Source organism: Ochotona princeps, chromosome 12 (genome assembly GCF_030435755.1).
Source record: "Ochotona princeps isolate mOchPri1 chromosome 12, mOchPri1.hap1, whole genome shotgun sequence".
NCBI classification, from domain to species: Eukaryota; Metazoa; Chordata; class Mammalia; order Lagomorpha; family Ochotonidae; genus Ochotona; species Ochotona princeps.
This window is the reverse complement of record NC_080843.1, coordinates 61,024,896-61,045,695: the sequence shown is the minus strand read 5'-3', so window position 1 is coordinate 61,045,695 and position 20,800 is coordinate 61,024,896. Positions and strand designations below refer to the sequence as shown.

Sequence of the window (20,800 nt, the reverse complement as noted above, 5' to 3'; positions counted from 1 at the left end):
ACCGGCTTTAAGATACGGCCAAAATGACATGAAGATCTGAAATAAAAGGGGTGAAAATGGTCAAAAGGTAGAAAGCTTAAAAAAGAAAATCTCAGGATATAAAAAAAGTCCACCTTTAACAGGATGACTTCAGCATGAGTAAGGTTCACTTTCCTCTACAATCAAAGGTGGCTACCACCATACCTTCCTAAGTAAGCCTGTTCTTTTGTTTCTCTTTATTTGTTTTTGGAGAATAAAATGTTTCCAGTAACAAGCTTGATACAATGCCTGACATACAAAAGGTATCCTACCAAAGTTCCGGTTATAGTGGCTAACGGAAAATACCTGCTGGAGAGATTAAATGTATGAATTACCAAGTTTAAGTTTAGTAAGTGCCATGGAGACTGGTAATGAGAATCCTGAGACAGAACTTATATGGGTGAGGGTAGTCTTAGACATGGTAGTTTAGAGAAAAGCTAAACAGAGAGAGTACAGAAACACACTGATAAGTATCCTAGGCAAGGGAACTACTATGCACAAAAGTTCAGTCCAGCTAAGGAAAAGATATTGCAGCATGTCTGAGGAACCAAAAAGGAACTCACCCTTAGCCTAACTGAAGCCCAGTAATTCAGACGAGGTGAGATCATTGAAAAAGGCAGGAGTTAGATCATGCAGGAGCACCCTGAAAGGCCATGGTAACAATCTGTGATTCTATTCTATGAGAATTTATTCTTCAATGCAGTCACTCACACTATTTTTAAAAAGGTATTACAGGGGGATGTAAATAGAAGGATTAGTTCCAAGACCAAGGCAACAGTCCAGGAGAGAGGTAGTGCTTGCACTCAAGTTACCGTGTGGAAAGGAAGAGAAGTGGACAGATTCCAGACACACTTTGAAATTAATTGGATATGAGTATAAGGGGAAAAGAGGGGTCATGAATGACTTCAGATGTCTGACTTAAGCAAGGGCTTGGCAAATGATAACCCAGTAAGTAATATAGCCAAGTTCTGAGTTAACTTCAGCTACTTCAGGTATTTGAAGGATACAAGGCAGAACTAGTGACACAGCAGAGACAGCAAAACACAGAGTCAAGGCACAAAAAGAAAGGGTATTAAAAGTCAGCTCTGAAGGAACAGCAGTACCAGACTGAATTTCCCACTGGACAACAATCAAGGTGAAACAGGAGGGAACGTCAAATGATTCAAATAATGCACATTAACTCCATTTTCTACAAACTTTTGGAAGCTCTGTCATAAATAAGAAAAACCTCAATTATCTGAAGGCACAGGAGATAAATTAGGAACCAAGACATAAGAATCAAAGAGCCTCCAAGCAGGGAAGGTACCCCTACCCTCTAACTACCAGTACAGAATAAAATGTCAAGCCAAAGGCAGAATCCCAAGGTTTAAAATTGTCTTTTGGGACTGGGCAGAGAAAAAAATAGTGTGGGCTTTTGGCACAGCAGTTAAAATGCCACCTGGGGGAGCCTTTACCCACTAGCATGAGTCCCTGGGTTCAAATCCAGGCTCCCTTTCTCATCCCAGCTCCTGCTAATGTGCACCCTAAGAGACAGTGTGTGATGGCTGGAGTTACTGGGTTCTTATCACCCATGTGGCAGACCCACTCAGTTCAGGGTTCCTGGCTTCAGCCCAGCTCACCCACTGCTGTTGCAGGCAGTTAGGAAGTGAACCAACCCATAGGATCCATTTCTGTCTCTTGGTAGAATCAATTTCTCTCTGTTTTTCTGCTTTCAAATAAGAGGGGGAAACAAAAAAGAACTGGAATTCTGTCAGGCAGGATCCTGGACAAAAACGAACTTCAAAGAAACAAATCAAAATTCTGCTCAACTCATCCTCCAGCAATGTACTAAAGTGTAAATAACATGGTCTGAAATTCAGAAAAAAAAAAAAAAAACAGCAGAAAGAGGTTTTTAAAAGAGCTAAAAAACTAATCAGACAATAACCAGCCTGACAATAAACAAAATTCAGAACTCCCCCAGGAAGAGGAATCTTCACAAACACGCCAAACTTAAACTAAAGCTTTAGAAGGGCCATTCACCAGAGTGAGCCCTAGGAGAATTTCCTGCATTCAGCCACATGTCACATCAATCACTGATGAATTAGAGTGATCAATGTTTTAACTGCCCATTGTAGAATATTAAATCCTATCTGGAGAAAGATAACCATCATTCACATCTATAAATTTTGATCACAATGTTAATAAAACATTACCTATCCCTCCAAAAAAGAAACCACAGTATCAGGTGTTAAAGAGAAAGAATCAAAAATAGGCTGTAAAAATAGACCCACAGGTGAGCTGGGTATTACAGCAGTTACTCAAGAATTTCCCAACAATGATTAATATGCTCAGGAAAAGATGCATCCATGTAAATTTTAACACTTAAAATACAAAAACCAAGGCTAAGAAATCAGTAGCTAGGTATAAATGCACAGTAGAAATAGAAGGCAGGTTAGTAGAAAATATAGAAAGTGAGAGAGAAGAAATAAAAAAAAGGAATAGGAAGAGTGACAATATCTAGGAAACCATAACCACAGTCCCAAAAGAAAAACAAAATCTAAGAAATATTAAAATGAAACTTAAAGAGACAGAATAAAGAATATTAGCTAAGAAAATTCCCAAAGTAATAAAAAGCAAACTCAAGATACACTGATATATTTTAAAAGTTTCGGGCAGGCACAGTGGACTATCAAGCTAACCCTCCTCTCTATGGCACTGGCTCCCCATATGAGCGAGCACCAGTTCACATCCTAGCCACTGCACTTTCATTCTTTTTTTTTTTTTAAAGATTTATTTATTTTTATTACAAAGTCAGATGTACAGAGAGGAGGAGAGACGGAGAGGAAAATCTTCCATCCGATGATTCACTCCCCAAGTGACTGCAACGGGTGGTGCTGCGCCGATCCGAAGCCGGGAACCTCTTCCAGGTCTCCCATACAGGTGCAGGGTCCCAAATCTTTGGGCCATCCTCGACTGCTTTCCCAGGCCACAAGCAGGGAGTTGGATGGGAAGTGGAGCTGCCGGGATTAGAACAGGCGCCCATATGGGAGCCCGGGGCGTTCAAGGCAAGGACTTTAGCCGCTAGGCCACGGCGCCGGGCCCCCACTCCACTTTCAATTCAGCTCTCTGCTTTTGGCCTGGGAAGGCAGAAGAGAGTGGCCAAGTCCTTGGGACCCTGCACCATGTGGGAGACTGGGAGGTATTTCCTGGCTCCCGGTAGATCAGTTCAGCTCCAGCATTTGCAACCATTTGGGAAATAGACAGTTGCGCGCTTGAGGAGTAAGCCAGAGGATAAGATTTCTCTCTTCTACTCAAATAAATAAAATAAAAATGTAAAGATAAAACAAAACAGGGGTGGACATTTGGCCTAAAAGTTAAGTCATCCACAAACCAAAACAGAGTACTGGGCTCCTGGTTCCAGACCGGGAGGCAGGGTCCTGCCACCCACATGGATCTAGACCTGCGCTGAATGCTTGACTCAGGCCACTTAGTCCAGCTTCACACACTGCGAAGTGACCCAGCAAGAAGAGCATTTCTTCTTCCACTCCCCTTTCTATTTCTCTTCTCCTCCCTCTCTCTTCCTCATGCATAAGAGTTTTAAAAATAAAGTAAAATATAGAAAGGAGTAAAGGGATTAAAAATAAAATAAAATCTAGAATAGGAGTAAAGGGATTAAGGTGTTATAAGGCCCTTCCATTGTTCTGAAAGTCACAGAGGCAGACAGACTCAAGTCAAGGAAATATATTGCAATCTCTAGATTACTTCCCAGTAGCTAAACTGGGAAATACAGAATGTTTACTAACTCAAAACAAGAAATGGGGGTGTAAAATTATAAAAGATCCACCTAAAATAAGCAATTCAAACTCAAATAACCTCAAGCTTAACTGTATTAAATGTATAACAGATTATCAAACCAAGTAAGAAACAAAAGCTAATTATATGATACTTAACGAAACTTATCCTCAGTATAAAGACAGAGACAGGCTGAAATGAAAAACATTAGAATCCAAGGGCAGGGCTCAGTGTGGTAGCCTAGTGCCTAAAGTCCTCGCCTTGCACAAGCTGCTGTGATCCAATATAGGCACTGGTGGTTCATGTCTGGGCTGCTCCACTTCCCATCCAGCTCCCTGGTTGTGGCCTGGGAAAGCAACGGAGGACAACCCCAAAGCCATAGGACCCTGTAACCCATGGGAGACCCAGAAGAAGCTCCTGGCTCCTGGCTTCAGATCTGCTCAGTTCCGACCACTGCAGCTGCTTGGGGAGTGAACCAGCGGACAGAAGATCTTTCTCTAGATCTTTCCTTATCTCTGGAAATTTGCCTTTCCAATAAAAAATAAATAAATCTTAAAAAAAAAAAGAATCCAAGGGCAAGCTATGCTAATATAAAGGTAAGCTTTAAAACAAAACAGTATCACTAGATAGAAAGGTACCAGGAGTGACTGAATTGGAAAATGAAACAATCATAAACTGATTTGTAGCTAATAATCTAAAATATGAAAAATATGAGACAAAGTCTGAGATAACAGGAACAACACATGAGCAAATTCTCATATAGTGTCTCTCAATCGATAATAGTGATATGACAGACCGAATGATAAATAAATTTAAATATATGACATACTACACTCAATTTTTAAAAACTTACAATAAAGTAGGTGCCAACAAATTACCCACAAGTGTAATCACAGGATAAATTCCAGAACACAGTAGAATTAGACATTAATAACAAAGCAAAGGCAAAAAGTCCCCAAAATGCTTAAATATTCAGTAATGCATCTATAGGCCAGAGAAGAAAGCACAATGGAAACTGTAAAATATTCTGAATTAAGCGACAACAAATAACAACATATCTTTGATTTATGAGATTTGGTTAACACTGTATTTAGAGACATTCCATAAACATAAAATGTACACAAATTTTAAAAGGTTGAAAATTAATTATTTAAGTATCCATTTTCAGAGAATTAAAAAAGAACAGGAAATTTTTTTAAAGTAGAAAGAACTAGTGGTCAAAGCAGAAGCCATGTGAAAGTAAGTTGCAAATTTCAAATCTGAAAACTGGCCCTTTGGAAAGAGTCCACCAAAAAGCAGGCTTAAAAAGCAGGTATCACTGTACACTATAAAAATCAAAATGATTAAAAAGATATTGTGGAAAAAATGTCAGAATTGACAAGGAAACTCAAGGGTGAAAAGTCCTATCTGTATGCAAAGACAAGAATCAATACCTTCCATAAGAAAACTCTAGATGGCATCCCAGTGAGTTGTTTTGAACATTCATGGAAGAAATAAGATCAATCTTCACAAATTTCTGGAAAGTGAAAAATATTTTCCCGTTCATTTTCTGAGGTCAATGTAACCTTGAAACTTAACACCTGCCAGACCTCAGGAGGAAATTAAAATTGCTAACCGATCATCTCAGGAACAAAAATGGAAGCATTCTAAATCAAGTACAATCTAGCATATTTAAAAACACATTAATAGCACAATGAAAAACTCCAGGCTTATCCTCAAATTCAAGGATATTTTAAATTTAGGAAATAAATCTCTCCTGCCCCTCCTTCCCCTACTGGTATATATCTTTCCTAAGAGAATCATCAGACAAGGCACCGAGACCTGTTTCAGAATATTCATTACATCACGGTTTATGGCAGCTTTTCAATGTTTGCTATCTGAAAGGCAGCATAACAATGAAAGGCTAGAGGGGAGAGACACAGAGATTTTATCTTAATGGCTGCAACAGCCGGCAGCCAACAGCCAAGAACTCCACCTGGAGCTGCTATTGGAGCGACAGCAACCTATGTACTTAAGCCAATCACTTGGGCTCTCAGCTGCTCCACTTTTCATTTTTTTCTATTATTATCATTTTATGATACAGTTCCATTGGCTCTGGGATTTCCCTTTTCCCTTCCCCAATCCCCCGCCTCACTGAGTTTCCCCATATGATTACAGCAGTATCATTCCTTATAAACAGTCATAAGTCCATCATTATGGGCTTGGACAAGGGCAGAGAGTCCAGCATCCCATTGTCAAGACACATCCACCAGCTTCACTGGGAGTCCATTCTCGATCCGGAAGTAGAGATGCACACTGCACCTTATCCTCCCATCTGGACATGTCAGTCTCCACTACAGTCACTATACATTCTCCCAGTGAAAAGCCACAAAACCAATCAACAACACAAAGAAAAACAGAAATTTACAATGCCATGAAGTTAAACATGCCATGGGATATGACAGTCTCCATTACACAGTTACTATATATCCCCTTAAATGAAAAGCTACAAAACAGAATTAACAATGGAAAAAAAAAAACCCAAGAAATTTACAGCGCCATTAAGTTAAATAACATGTTCCTGAATGACTAATGTGTCGCACTTCTGATCCACTCCTCTGCATGGCTTTGAAAAGCAGTGAAAGATGGTTCAAGTGCCTGGGCCTTGCCACCCACAAAACAGATGACACCCCTAGCCCCTGGCTTCCGCCAAGCCCTGCCTAGGGACGCTTGGCTCATCTTCAGAATGAACCACCAGATGGAAGATCTCTCTGTGCTTTTTCTTCTCTAACTCTAAAACTCTTTCAAATAAAGAAAACTTAAAAAAAAAAAAAAGCATTATGATTAAGGGAGTTCCCAAAGAAACTTTGAGGTGTTCCCAGACCAGGTTCCTACACGTACTAGTAAGCACAGTGCCCGCCACAATCCATCACCCCATCAGCTGGTGGTTGCAACTGCTGGGTTGGTTCTATTCTCGGCCCCAACCTCCACTGGAACCAATGAGTACTGCAGCCCATCCTGGTTCTGGCCATCACACACTCATCCTTCACTTAAACCAGTGGGAGGCGTGCTGGTTGGGTGCTGCATTCCTAACCGGCACAGGCAGCCTTGCCTTGGCATTTTGTATTGTATACTTTTTTTTTTTTTTTTTATCACAACCGAACCTGGCCAGACCCCCGCACAGCTCCAGCGCACAGACTTGCCAGTGGATAATGCGAGCTAACTCAGCCTGGTCCGCCCCCAGCCTGAGCCAATGTATGCAACTGGGTTACTTTAACCAAGAAAAGACGGAAGATGGAATAGATCAATCAACCACCTCAGTTATGTTGGCAGCGAAATACTGGACAAGGGGAGACGCTATGATGGTCTGTATCAGTCAGTGGACTCTGCACCAGCCTCATCATACCTGGATTGTTGCTGATGATATGTTGAAGCTTCTAGTTGATCGGGATGACACTCTGCTGGCTCTGCCTTCGGACCTGAGAGGGCCTCCCTAAGAGGTCCTTGAATTTGGTCAATGGGATGCTGGACTCTATGTATGGTAAATGCTTGCAATGAGCGAATCCCAGCGGAACTTGAGCTGTGGCTATGCATCAGGATAGAGGAATCCACGGGCGGGGGGGGGGGAGGGTTTAGGGTGAAGGAGGGAGAATCCCAGTACCTATGAAATTGTGTCGCGTAATACATTGTAATTAATGGGGAAAAAAAAAAGAAATGAGTGTAAGAAAGTCCAGAGGAAAATCAGATAATTAATTTATTATTTGATTAACATAATCAAGTTAATTAGAGAAAGTTTTGCATAATTCTATCTGCTTTAAAAATACTAATAGCTAATTTTATAAACTGAGGAACATTTGTGCAATTCTCTACTCATCAGCTTTCTTCTTTCCTCAGTGAGAATTGCAGTTGCTCCTTGATATCCACAGGGAATTGGTTTTAGGACTCTCCTCAGATACCAACACCCATGAATGTTCAAGTTCCTTATATAAAATAATGTAGTATTTGTATATAACCTATTGTATCATTTCATATACTTTAAATTATATGTGGAATATGCATAAGACCTAATACAATTGAAACAACGTATAAAAAAAATTAAAATAAAAATAAAAAAGCAAGGAGTGGGGGTGGGGGGAGGTCACACCTTTTTCCTCTCCCTACCTTTCCTTCCTGCTCCCACCCTCAACCTGATGCCTTCTGGCAAGTTAAAATGTACAAGGTCCTCACCACAGGTTCCTTCATTTTGGACTTCCCAACCTCTGAAAACAATGAGGCAAACAAACTTTCATTATTTATACTTAGTTCAGCCTGTGGTCTTCTGTTACAGCAGAAAAAAACAAAAAAGATAGTGCCATGAATATGCAATTAGCTAAATAATTTATATATATTAAAAATTATATAATGTAGGTCTATACACATACGTGAGAGTATTTTGTCTAGACACAATGAACTATCATCTTAAATGCAGACACAAGATTAAAGTGCCAACTTTGACAATTTTCTTCAGTAAAAAGAACACTTTCTTCCTAAAATCTAGTCATAAAAAAACAAAAATCCAGGTACAGAAAATTGTCCAAATAAAAAGCTCCACCAGATTTGAATCAGTCAACAGTCTGCATTGCATATAACAACTATAGTATGATGACAAAAACAAAAAGCCCACCTGCACTAAATCCCTTACAAATCAACCTCCTTGATAGATATTATAAAGCAAGTAGAAGTGATACATTTACAGGAAAATCCTACCAGAATAATGAATATACAGCAGAAAACTCAAACTTCCAACAAGTTTACAGAAAATAACCTTTAAATTTTTACAACTAGTAAAATAGGCAACCTTGACTAAAATCATTCCATCTAGAATTCATTTAGTACTCGATAAGGACATATAAAAGTTTTCGCCTCTATTCTCCCAGGCTGGCTCAGACCAACCAGCAGTGACTGCCTAGATCAAGGTATTGGGAAGGAATTCCAAGGCATTCTGCTCAGACAAATGGGCCTTGAGAATTAAGCAATGTTTGCTCACGTACTGGAAAGAGTTCGGGATTTGTATCATTTTGATCAGAAACCACTTCCTATCCTAGCTCAACTTTCCCCAGCCACAGGATCTCAAATTCCTAGCCCTCTCTGAACCTAGGCTGTGAAAAAACAAGAATGAGCCGTATTCATAATAGGATTGTGATGTCTGAGACACCGATAATGCCTGCGGAAACCGGAAAACCAAGAGTTTCTCCCAAGGCCACAGTGCAACTCCAAAGCAACCAGCAATCTGCTGTGTGCTGAACTACTGCCATTTTATCACCCTCTCCAGCCCCCTCACTGCTGCAGCTTCCAAGGCTACTTAGAGACCCACACTCTCTCATCTGAGGATCCCACTGCCTTGAATCCTCCTTAGTATGTTTCAACACAGCGTTTATTTATTTATTTTTCTTAATTGGAAAAGCAGAGTCACAAAGAATGAGAGAGACAGAGAAAGATCTTCCATCTGCTGGTTCACTCCCCAAATGGCTGCAACAGCCACAGCTGAGACGTTAGAAGCTGGAAGCCAGGAGTTTCATTGGGGTCTCCCAGGTGGCTACAGGATCCCAAGGACTTGGGCTATCCTCTGCTGCCCTCCTAGGTCATAAGTAGACAGCTGGATAAAAAACACAGCAGCAGGGACACGAATCTGCATCCACATAGGATGGAGGATTTGCCTGTTGAGCCATGGCACTGGTCCCATTTTAAAAGCCTGCCCCAAATCCCTTCCACTTCTCATACTGGAAAAACTCCTAGAGGTTTCCTCAGAGTGCCGTTCCTTGCTGCAGGTCAATTAACCTGAGGACTTGTCTCACCACAGATGTGTTCCCCAAGTTTTTACCTGGAGGGCATTAGTGGGTTCCTAAGAAGACTAAATAAATGCTTTAAAGTAAAATGCCACACCCATACGCCTGGTAAATAAGAAATAAACAACATAGATCAATTTTCTCTTTCCTCCAAGAGCTCAAAGTAAAGCTACAGACATAATTTTATTTTTTAAATTATCCAGCTAGTTCTAATAAACAATTTATATCCCTGCAAAACATGACAAAGGGCCAGAAAATACATCTCACAAATAAAAGTCAGCAACCAAAACAGACAGAAGTTGACAAAATCAAGATTGTGTATTACAACACAAAACTCCTGAAAACCACATTATTCTAATAAATGTTTAAAGCCTAGTTTCCATACCCAGAGCAACTGCTGACAGAGAACAAGAAAACAATGGGACTGTTAAGCAAGGCAAGAGATGGAAGATGTGCCAATACCAAACCCAAGAAATTGAAACGTCCAGTAACTGTGTCATCCAGCACACTGACTTTAAAATCTGACTGAACAGCCTAAGTACAACATCTGGGCATATACCTCCTACATATGTGTGCTCTTATCAACAATCACATATGCAGAAAACATACCAAAACAGAAACTAAAAGATAAAAAGTCTTCATTTTTACCTTCACTATTATTTAACCTATTGACTACTTTAAATCCTGATTTGTTCTGATCTTGATAAAAATACAATTACTATTGCCATATGAGAGAACCATTACTGAATAAGCCTCCTTAAAAAAAAATTCTTAATTCCCTAGAGTGTGAAGTTCATTTCATTTTGAAAACTTAGTTTTAGGAGCTGTCAGTCACAGCTGACATACTCAGCACACAAAGATGCATGTAGTACCACATGAAATAGAACTTACTAATTTACCAATTACTTCCCATTCTACCACCAAATAAAGTCAAATTATTAAAATTTTATTTTATGCTGCCAAGTATTTTTTATTACGTGTTTTTTGTTTCTGTTTTCAATAAATGGATCCAAAATCTACTGAAATTCTTTCTAAAGCTTTTTCAACAGACTGTAAACATCCAAACATGTTTTCAAAATGCTGTCTTCTATCAGCTTCTTCTGAAAAGCAGGCTCTTTTTCTCCTCACTGATTTTTTTTTTCTAAGATTTATTTTTATTTTTACTGAAAAGGCAGATTTACAGAGAGGTGATAAAGAGGAAAAGACCTTCCATTTGCTGGTTCACCCCACAAGTGGCCACAGCAGTTGGAGCAGAGTTGAGCTGAGTTAATCTGAAGCCAGGAACCAGGAGCTTCTCCTTGGCTTCCCACGTGGGTGTGGGTTCCCACAGATTTGGGCAACCCTCTATTGCTTTCCCAGGCCACAAGCAGGGAGTTGAATGGGAAGTGGGAAAACTGGGACACGAACCGGCATCGATATATGGGGTCCTGGCCAATGGCAAGGAAATGATTTACCCATTGAGCCAACATGCAGGGCTGCCACTAATTGTTTAAAATGTCAATTTTTTAAAATAGACAACTTAATGGCTTTTTTTTCCCCACAAAAATATAATACTCTACATATAATTAAAAAATCTCTTGTCAGCATGGAAAAGATCAACATCTAGAATTCTCTGTAATAAAAATGTGTGACTCATCTTAAAGTTCTCTTAAGGGACAGCTCTTCAGTGAAGCTGGTGAGATGCTTGTTAGGATGCCCACGACCCACACTCCCCACATCAGAGTAGCAGGGTTTGAGTCCCAGCTCCAGCTCCTGAGGCCACCTTCCTGCTAACGCACGCCCCGGGAAGAGCAGAGATGCTTCAAGGAACTGGGTTCCTGTTGTGGAGGCAGGAGGCCTGCACTGAATCCCTGGGGCTCTGGCTCAGCTCCTGTCATTTAGGGCATTTGAGAAATGAACCAGCGAATGACAGCTACCCTTCTTCCTTTCAAATATTTTTAGAGTATTTAAAAGTAACTATACACTATATTAGAACAATTTTGAGAAACTTCTGGCACTGCTGTTAGCATCTACATTACAGAATTCCCACATCTCTTAAATCACACTGTGACAGCCTCAATCTGTACCAGGCAAAACCTGACAGCCAATCCATGCCACACACACACACACACAAAATCAAGCCCTCATCACCAGCACTTTGGGGAGCACTACAGAAGTTCTAACATTTTATTTCCACATTTCAATTGTCTGGCTTCTCTTCATTTGATAAAATGCTGCTCTAGTTGAAGGAGGCACAATGCTTTACATTAAGAACCGAGGCCACTTAGTTGTGGCCTGCCGATGAACACTGCATTACAGATACCTTATAAATACTACTAAGCACAATCAATATTGTTCAGATGGTGGCACTGAATAATCAAAAATAAGTTCAGAAGAGTATATTCTATTTAGGTAAATGTGATAGAAACCCAAAAATGTTAAACTTGCCTATTATAGCTGAATAAGTGCTCAGAATTGACTGATTTAGAATGACTTAGTACCCAGGGTCTCCAAGCTAACATGAATTCTAGTCACTTCCCCCTTTCTTCCCTAGAATGAGAATTTAAAAATCAAAGAGTACATTTAAGAAATTATATGTGGGAGTGGAATCAAAATGGCAGAATAAGGTAAGGACACATTTAAACAGATGGAAAAATATTTGATCAGGATGAAGCAGAGAGGACATATTCAAGGAAATAGGAGAGGACAGAACAACAGCAGAGGGGTACCTGGAGAATGACAGACACAGGAAAGCAGCAGACACAACAGTGTGGTGTTGCAGTGACTGATACTTCAGCAGCATTTAGCTAATGGCGATCTGAACTCCACCAGCAGCTGGAACTCCACCAGAAATCAGGTGGGAAGGGACTTTCACTGGGAGCTGGGGAGGTAAACCCAGACAAAGAACTGTCTGTCCTGCTGGTTTGTTTGATTTGACCAAGAGCAAAGACAGAGCAGCAGATCCCAGACAGACAGTGTGAGAACAGGGTGGATTTCACAGCCAGTCAGTCCCCTAGAGCTGAATTGGGCGCCATTTTGCATAAGGAGGCAAAGGCAAGGAAAAGAACTAAGCATACACTGAGTTGGGAGTGAGCTCATTTCTGACTCAGTGAACTGCAGTAACGTGGCATTTTACAGGTTCCACCCAAGACAGGTCTGGGTAGCCCTCAGACCTGATGGCCAGCAGATCAAGAACTCTAGTAGTGGTACATCAGGCGCCATTTTTTGTACGCTGTGGCAATAGCTTTAGGACTGTAGGGGACAATAGTGAACTGTGCATGTGCTGAGTTCGCGAGAACTTACTGAGTTCCGTGGATTGCACTGGTCCTGCAGGGAAATAATACCAACTGTGGCATCATACAAAATAGGTCCGTGTGGCACCCAGACCTAATGTCCAACAGGTTCTGGCAAGATCAGCACCACCAACTATCTATATAGGACACAAGGTGTCTCTCTAATCCTGGTACCTGCTCCAACCAAAAGTGGGATAAAGGTTGCAGAGACAACAGTGCAGCCTCAGCATGGTATCACAGGAGGTGGAGAGTGGTGAGCCAGGAGCTGGGGCTGTGGAGACCACAGTGGAAATCTAACATAAGAACCCAGACCTGGAACTCGATGGAAGGAGTAGCACAAGTGGCGGCAAGCAAAAAGTTGTGTACCAACTACAATAAGTAAAATCGCATTGTAGACCTGTGGGTGACACAGCTTAGAAACCTGCCCCAAGGAGAAGACTCTGCCAACCAGAAGTGCAATGACCAAGAGCAAAAGAAGAGACAAAGGCACAATGAGTATTACCGAAAACTCCCCTGCAAAGGAGCAAAACCCTATGCCAACCTAAGTTTACTGAGGAAGACATCAAGAAAATGGGGCACACAGAATTCATAAAACTCATTTTAAAGATTCTGATCAACAATGAGAAGCACATACAAGAGTTCAAAGAATTTAAGGAAGCAATAAAGCAAATCAAGGCTGATATATCAGAAATTAAGAACACAGTAAAGCAAATTAAAAGTACAATGGAGAGTCTCCAAAATAGAATGAAGCAAGCAGAAGAAAGACTCTCAGAATTGGAAGGTATTTCCTATCATCAGGGGGAAGCAAACAAAAAGCTGGAAGCAGAGCTGGATCAGGCCAAAAAAAGTATTGAGGAATTGAACAACACTATTAAGAGGCCAAATATATGAGTTATGGGAGTCCCAGAAGGAGCAGAAAGAGAAGCTGAGTTTGCAAATGTAGCTAATGAAATAATGAAGGAAAATTTCCCTAATCTGGAGAAAGAATTGGGAAACAACATCCAGGAGGGGCACAGAACTCCCAACAGACTTGATCAAAAAGAGATCTTCACCAAGACACATGATCATCAAGCTCTCTTCAACTGAACATAAGGAAAAGATCCTTATATATGCACGTGAAAAAAATCAATTGACATATAAAGGAATGCCAATTAAACTCATAGGAGATCTCTCACAGGAAACTCCACAGGCAAAAGAATGGAGTGACATATTCCAGATTCTAAAAGAAAAAAAAATTGCCGGCCTAGGATAACATATCCAGCAAAGCTTTCTTTTGTCTTTGAAAATGAAATAAAATTCTTCCACAGTAAAGAAAAGTTAAAAGTATTTGCCTCTTCCAAACTTGCCCTACAAAGGATACTTCAAGATGTTCTCTTGACAGAGAAGAGGAATAGCACCCACCAAAATCAAAGGCAAATGTGAAGAACTTTCCAGTAAAACAACAAGGGAAGACTAAATCAATTAACAACCAGTTGCTAAAATGACAGGACCAATTATCATCCATTCATATTAACTTTGAATGTAAATGGCTTAAGCTCAATCAAACATCATAGATTAGTAGACTGGATTAAAAAACAAAACAACATCTATTTATTGTCTAGAAGAGACACACTTCAACAAAAATCAGCGGAAATTTTATCACATGGATTTTGTTGTTTTCTGTTAGTTTCATCTCTTCAAAACACTTTCTTCTGATTAAATTCTTCAATGACTCATAGATCATATAGTAGCATCATTTTCGTCAAGAAAGTTCTTGATTTTCATTTCTTCAGCTACACATTAGTCATTTAGTAGCATGTTATTTAACTTCATGGTGTTGTTAATTTCTTTTTTCTCCCTGATGTTGATTTTGTTTTGTTTTGTGGCTTTTCATTTAAAGGGATGTATAGTAGCTGTGTAATGGAGACTGTCATATCTAGTAACATGTCATTTAACTTCATGGCATTGTAAATTTCTATTTTTGTTTCTATTGTTGATTTTGTGTCATGACTTTTCATTTAAGGGGATGTACAGTAGCTGTGAAATGGAGACTAACATCCAGATGTGAGGATGCAGTGTGGTATGCATTTCTGCTTCCAAAGATGGACTTACAACGAAACTGTTCACTATATCTTGACAATAGGATGCTGGACTCTCTGCCATTATCCATGCCTGCAATGATGGACATATGACTGTGTATGAAGAACTATATTTTAGTAATGATATAGAGGAACTAGGTGGGGGGGAGGAAATTGGGGAGGGGATAAGGGAAATGCCAGGAGCCTATGGAATTGTATCATAAAATGATAACAGAAGCAGACATTACTTTATATTAACACTTCTGTCAACAGTTACAGTATAGAACAATAACTGCTTTTTCCATAAGAAACAATGATAGTAATGTTTCCTGAATGAAGAAATGTCTCTTTTAACTTAGAAATTATGGGAGATGTGTGGCCAGCATGGTGGCATACTGGAATAATCCTCTGCCTGTGGTACCAGCATCCTATTTAGTTCCAGATGCTCCACTTAGGATCCAGCTACCTACCGATGGCATGGGAAAGCAGTGGAGGATGGTTCATTTTGGGTTCCTGCACCCATGTGGAAGACCCAAACAAAGCTCTTGGCTCCTGGTTTTGGACCAGCACAGCTCTGGCTATTATAGCTATTTGGGGAGCAAACCAAGAGATAGAGAATAAAGGATCAAAGGAACTTGGGGCTGTTTTAGAGGAGGGGACAAGAGCAACAGCAGGATTCCAGGCCAGAAAGGAGGCAATGCTGGAGAAAATAATTTCTCATAATAAAACATTTAATTTCAAACACCAAATAAGACATACTAAAGAAACAATTTAGAGATACATTACTTGTTAAGCTACCCATTAAGGTACATACACACCCAGCCCAAATCAAACTCTACAGAGGCTCAAGGACCTTCGATATAATGGCATTATCTTTGCGTGCAACCCCACACAGCTGTGCTTCCACACTTGAACCATCTCTAGACCGCTTAGACCATCTAACACAAAGCCAGTGCTATACCTGTTATACTGTACTGCTGAGGCAAAGTGACAAGCATGTCCAGCACAGGCAAAAACCTTTTTCCTCAGCACTCTTGACGCAAGTTGGTTGAATCCACAGAAATACAGGCGGTGGCTGTAAGAAGGCTGACTGTGTATTTATCTATCCTCTATCTTCTAAAACCTCCCAACTTATATTTGAAATGAGGGTCTAGCAGAGATAGGAAAATAAGCTGCAGCTCCAACTACAAAACTCTTCTGGCATTAGATCTGGTACACTTTTCTCAGGGTTAATAATTTTCTATTCTCTAAACCTTTTACTCAACATGGCCTTTCCCCCTGGTGTTTCTACATCTGTCAATCTGTCATTTTACTTGAACTTGGAATAAAGATTTACTTTGAAAGGAAATTCATTTTAGTAATTTCCTGTCCACAAGAGGGCTCCAATATTTCTTACATGAATGGAAAATACATGTCAAAAATCACAATAGATACTAATTTAGCACATAAAATACAATGAAAAAATCCTGATTTCTCATTATCTCCTTCAACCCAGGACTAAAAATTGTTACATCTGCTACAATTTCAACATCAATAGAATATTACATTACAGGGATATAATAAAATACAATTTAAGATAAAAGTGCTAAATGATACCACAAATTTGTGGCATATAATGTTTTCACAAACTTAAGGATGTATTTGTTGGTATCTTTTCCAATCCAGAAAACAAAATCACTACTTTATCTACCAAATCTTGCGCTTTATTACTAACACCGATAACAAACCTTTTCCTACAGAAAGTCGATGTCTATTGACATTAAATCATGCTAAAATTATATGTGAGAAAAATACTGCCCGATCCTGAACTACGATCTGGTCTGGAAAAAAGGATGTAAAGGAATTGAATCACTTAACTAATGTCTGTGTATAGTAATGACACTCTGTTCAGACACATTCACATTTTTCACAATCACTACAGAGAATGTTAGTAAATCTAATTCAAATGCAATCAGAAAAGGAAAAAACTCAGTATTTCATGTAAATGCATTCATAATATTTTTAGGACATACATATTCTAGAATGCTAATTAGGAGCATACCAACTGCACATTATTTTTAAAGGGTACAGCAAATCCCTACATTAGAGTGCAACTCCTCCCTCCAAAAAATGGTTAAACTTGTATATCAAAAATGAGACACCTTTTATGGTAGACATACAGAGGTACTGAATGTTTAATAATAAATTATAAATGTGATTTCTATTTACAAAACAAAACATGACATTTTAAAAACTGATTCTAAAGTCAGTCAGGATCATAGTGGCTAGAAAAAAAAATTCACTCATTTAGCAATTTTTGTAGCATAAGACTGAATTACTTCTAATTAAAATATGACAAGGGTTATAACTTCACTCATCTCCCCAGCAGGATTTTCTGCACAACCCACAAACACCATTAAACTGCAAAACAGTGTCACATTTATTTCTCAATAGCACATACTAGCTGTCAATGCTTAGGAAGCTTAATGTTTTACTGCAACTAGAAAAAATGCATATATTCAGACTTGGAAATTTATGGACTGTAATAATACTTACCCTAATCAATTTAGAACTGTGCAGCAAAGGGAATGCTTTGGAAAAGACGTGGGAGTGGAGGAAGGACTTTCCAAGATCCAAAGAGTGGTAAACTTCTCAGTTTGTCATGAAGGTAAGTTTAAATTAATTGCCTACAAATATGAAGTGTTTGACAACTTCTAGACAATTGTTGGTGTAGTGCATTTTCAAAAAGTTGAGAATGTTGGGCATATAGCAAATGAAGGTACTTGGCGGGCAAAAATGCAATGTAAGCAAATAAGGGTTCAAAAGGCGTTATCAAAGAACGCAATCTTAACCTCTGACAAGCTGAACAGCTAGAAAACAAGACCGGAAAAATACTCGGAACTGTGGAACCCGCGCCTCTCCTCATTCACACTCTGCAACAGCATCAGCGGGCGGTCTGTGTTGATTACATAATAGAGCTCTGCCCTTGCAGATCACCTTTAATCAGGGGATCTCAAAGCACCACGCGATCACCAGGGCCTTGACCGGCCATCTCAGATGCTTGAGTTTAGTAACTGCAACTGGTAACAAAAGCTTGCCCCCTACTTCCTGATCCCTTCAAGTTAAGGTCAGCTTCCAAAACCTCCCGCGGCTTAAGAGAAGGCATTCCCCAAATTAACTCAGTCCACGACTGACACTACGCACTGTTTCAGCCTGTCTTCATCTCTGGGCCTGAAGAAAGTATTGACATGGTTTTAATGACATCAATCCATTTCATTATAACCTGTGTGACAGGGTAAGTGGTACTTACGGTGACCCTATCTGGCACTGGGATGATCTAAAATGGAGGCTTGAGCGAGAATAAATCTTGGCTGGAGGCGACAAGCCCACTCATCACTCATCAGGCAGGGGAAATGGGACTTCCCGGCCCGGCAACTTCAGGAGCAGGGTGGAGGGGCCCACTTCCAGCCACCCTCCCTATTCTCGGGAGGGACAGGAAAACTACAAGGACAATGCAGGAGTCCTAGGACTCCGGAAAGAGGAGGGGTTGCTGGGTGGCCACCCAAGAACCCCGTGGTCCGTGGGCATTTAAATCACGCATTAAAACCAAACCCAAGCAAAACGTCTTTACACCCAGATCAACCTACGTCGCCGAGAGTTCTCTTAATGTTTCCTATCTTTAAATGAGGCTTGCTCCCACAGAAATATGACGTTTGAAAAGGCTATCACCTGCCAAGTGCAATTCTATTTCCGCCACCCCCGCTGGGCTTCACGCTCATTTGTTAAGCACAATCTCACTAACTTGCATTTTTTCACAAACACGGTCCCCCAACTTTCGGTTCACAGCATTCTGGATCTTCGGAGCTGCAAAATGTCATTACACACACACACACACACACACACACACAGCCACCGCCAGCGCGGTAAGGCTACACACGGGGTTACAGCGAGTCCGCAGCCTCCCAAGCTTAAATCTAACTCTTAACGAGAAAAAAAAAAAAAGCGCCGATAAACAAAAGGCCTTTCTGTTTGTTTGTTTCCGACTCCGCAATGGGAGCAAAGCTCGCGAGCGCTTCCAAAGTCTACCAGGTTATATCACGGACTCCCTGGCACAGTCGCAGGAAATAGCCGAAACGTCCGGGTGTGTGCGCTCCCCTGGGCAGCCCGGTTCGTGCGCCCAGGGCGCGATCCCCGGCCCCGACTCCGGCCCCGACCCCCTGCCCCGACTCCCGGCCGCTGGCGGTTTGGGGGGCAGCCTTTCCAATACGAGTGTGCCGAGGCTTGCAGCCCCGCGGCGAGACGCGCTCGTCTCCCCTCACCCCTGCCAGCTGCCTCTGCCTCATTCCGTCTCCCTCGACTTCTCCGCGGTCCGCGGGGTTTTGAGAACTCACCACCAAAAAGACAAAAATCCTTTTTTTTTTTTTTTTTTTTTTTTGAAGCAGTACTTTTTGGGAGAAGGGAGAAAAAAAGGAGAAATGGTAAGCGGCAACTTCTCCAAATCCCCCAACCGCCGGCGGCTTCTTGGGCAGGTCCCCCCTCCAAAACCCGGCATCCTCCTCCTGGCTCCCCGCACGCCGGCGTCCCTTGCTGATCATTCTTAGGTTGGAAACCGCAAATTAAATCAAAGTGTGTCACAACGTATATCCTTCACTTACCATATCCGCTGGGACATTACTGGACATCTTGCCGTTTGACAAGCACTCAGATGTTTACTCCAAAAAAAAAAAAAAAAACCACACAACCAACAAAAAAGATCAAAAAGTCTTCAAAAGCTGCAGAAATCAACCTTCAGGATGTCAACTGGTTTGTGATGTGCTTTGCAAAAATAAAAATAATAATAATAATTTAAAAACATAAACAGAAGTAGTTATTCCGTAATCGAAGTGCCGGCCCAGGCCGAGGTCGCGGGCGACGAGCAGCAACGTCTCCGGGTGGTGGGCAGTGGCGGCAGCAACAGCCCTTAGGACCAGTCGCGCCAGGTGAACGAGCGAGCCGAGTGACACACGGACTTGAGGCGGGGTGGGAGGGGGTTAAATCCGCCTTCCTCCTTTCCCGGCCCCGGCAGTGATTCACACTCGCTCCCGAGTCAAGTCTTCATTAAGCAGGAGAAAAACGCCCCGGCGCGCGGGTACACAGAGTGCTATGGCACTACACATGGACGCGCGAGCCGCTGCGTGGCTGCAGGGGCGACCTCGCCGAGCAGCCCGAGCGCGGGGAGGAGGGGAAAAAAAAAAAAACAACAAACAAACACAAAACACAAGGGCTCAACTGGCGCCGCCGCCGCCGTCGCCGGGGCGGAGAGCCGGGCCGCCCCAAGCCGCGCTCAAGGGCATGGAAGTGCGCCGGGAGCCGCCGCCGAAGCCCCTCTCCCCGCGCGCACGAGGCGAGCGCGAGCAGCACAGCCCACCGGCCCTCGGGGCTCAGGCCGCCAGCGCCTCCCGGCAGCGCCGGAGCTCGGCTCGCATCGTCTCGGGTTCCTCGGCGCTGCTCCGCCGCCTCCGCCTCCCGCGTCCCCGCCTTCTCCTCCCCGCCCCGGCCTCGCGAGCTCCGGCGGCTCCCCGGAAGGGGCCGGGTCCTCCCCGCGCCTCAGGCCGGGAAGGGTTTCCTCTCTCAGAGCTTTGTGTCTCCTCCTCCTGATCGTCCTCCACTTTTCAGTCCCACACGCCGCGGACGCCTCCTGTCATAGCCCCTCAAACCAACATGGCGACGGCGGCGGCGGCGGCTGCCCGAGCGCGAGTCGGGGACACCGGGTGGAACGCGGTGCCCCTCACGCGGCCGCCGCCCCCTCTCACCCTCACTTCGAGAACACCAAGTGCGTCACTAAAGAGATCGCCCGCGGGCATCATGGGAAATGTAGTCTCCTCGGGGAGCAGGCCCGGGGGGGCGCCGAACGCGTCCT

General features: G+C 42.1%; 1 protein-coding gene across 1 annotated transcript in view; it reads right to left on the bottom strand.

The window, feature by feature from the left end:
* Positions 1-19,788, bottom strand: part of UBL3 (ubiquitin like 3) — a 60,933-nt gene extending 41,145 nt beyond the window's left edge. The window contains exon 1 of the mRNA XM_012926700.2: positions 19,557-19,788. Coding sequence (XP_012782154.1) covers positions 19,557-19,583 — 27 coding nt within the window. The 5' untranslated portion in view covers positions 19,584-19,788. The remainder of the gene's footprint in view (positions 1-19,556) is intronic.
* Positions 19,789-20,800: the final 1,012 nt, after the last annotated feature.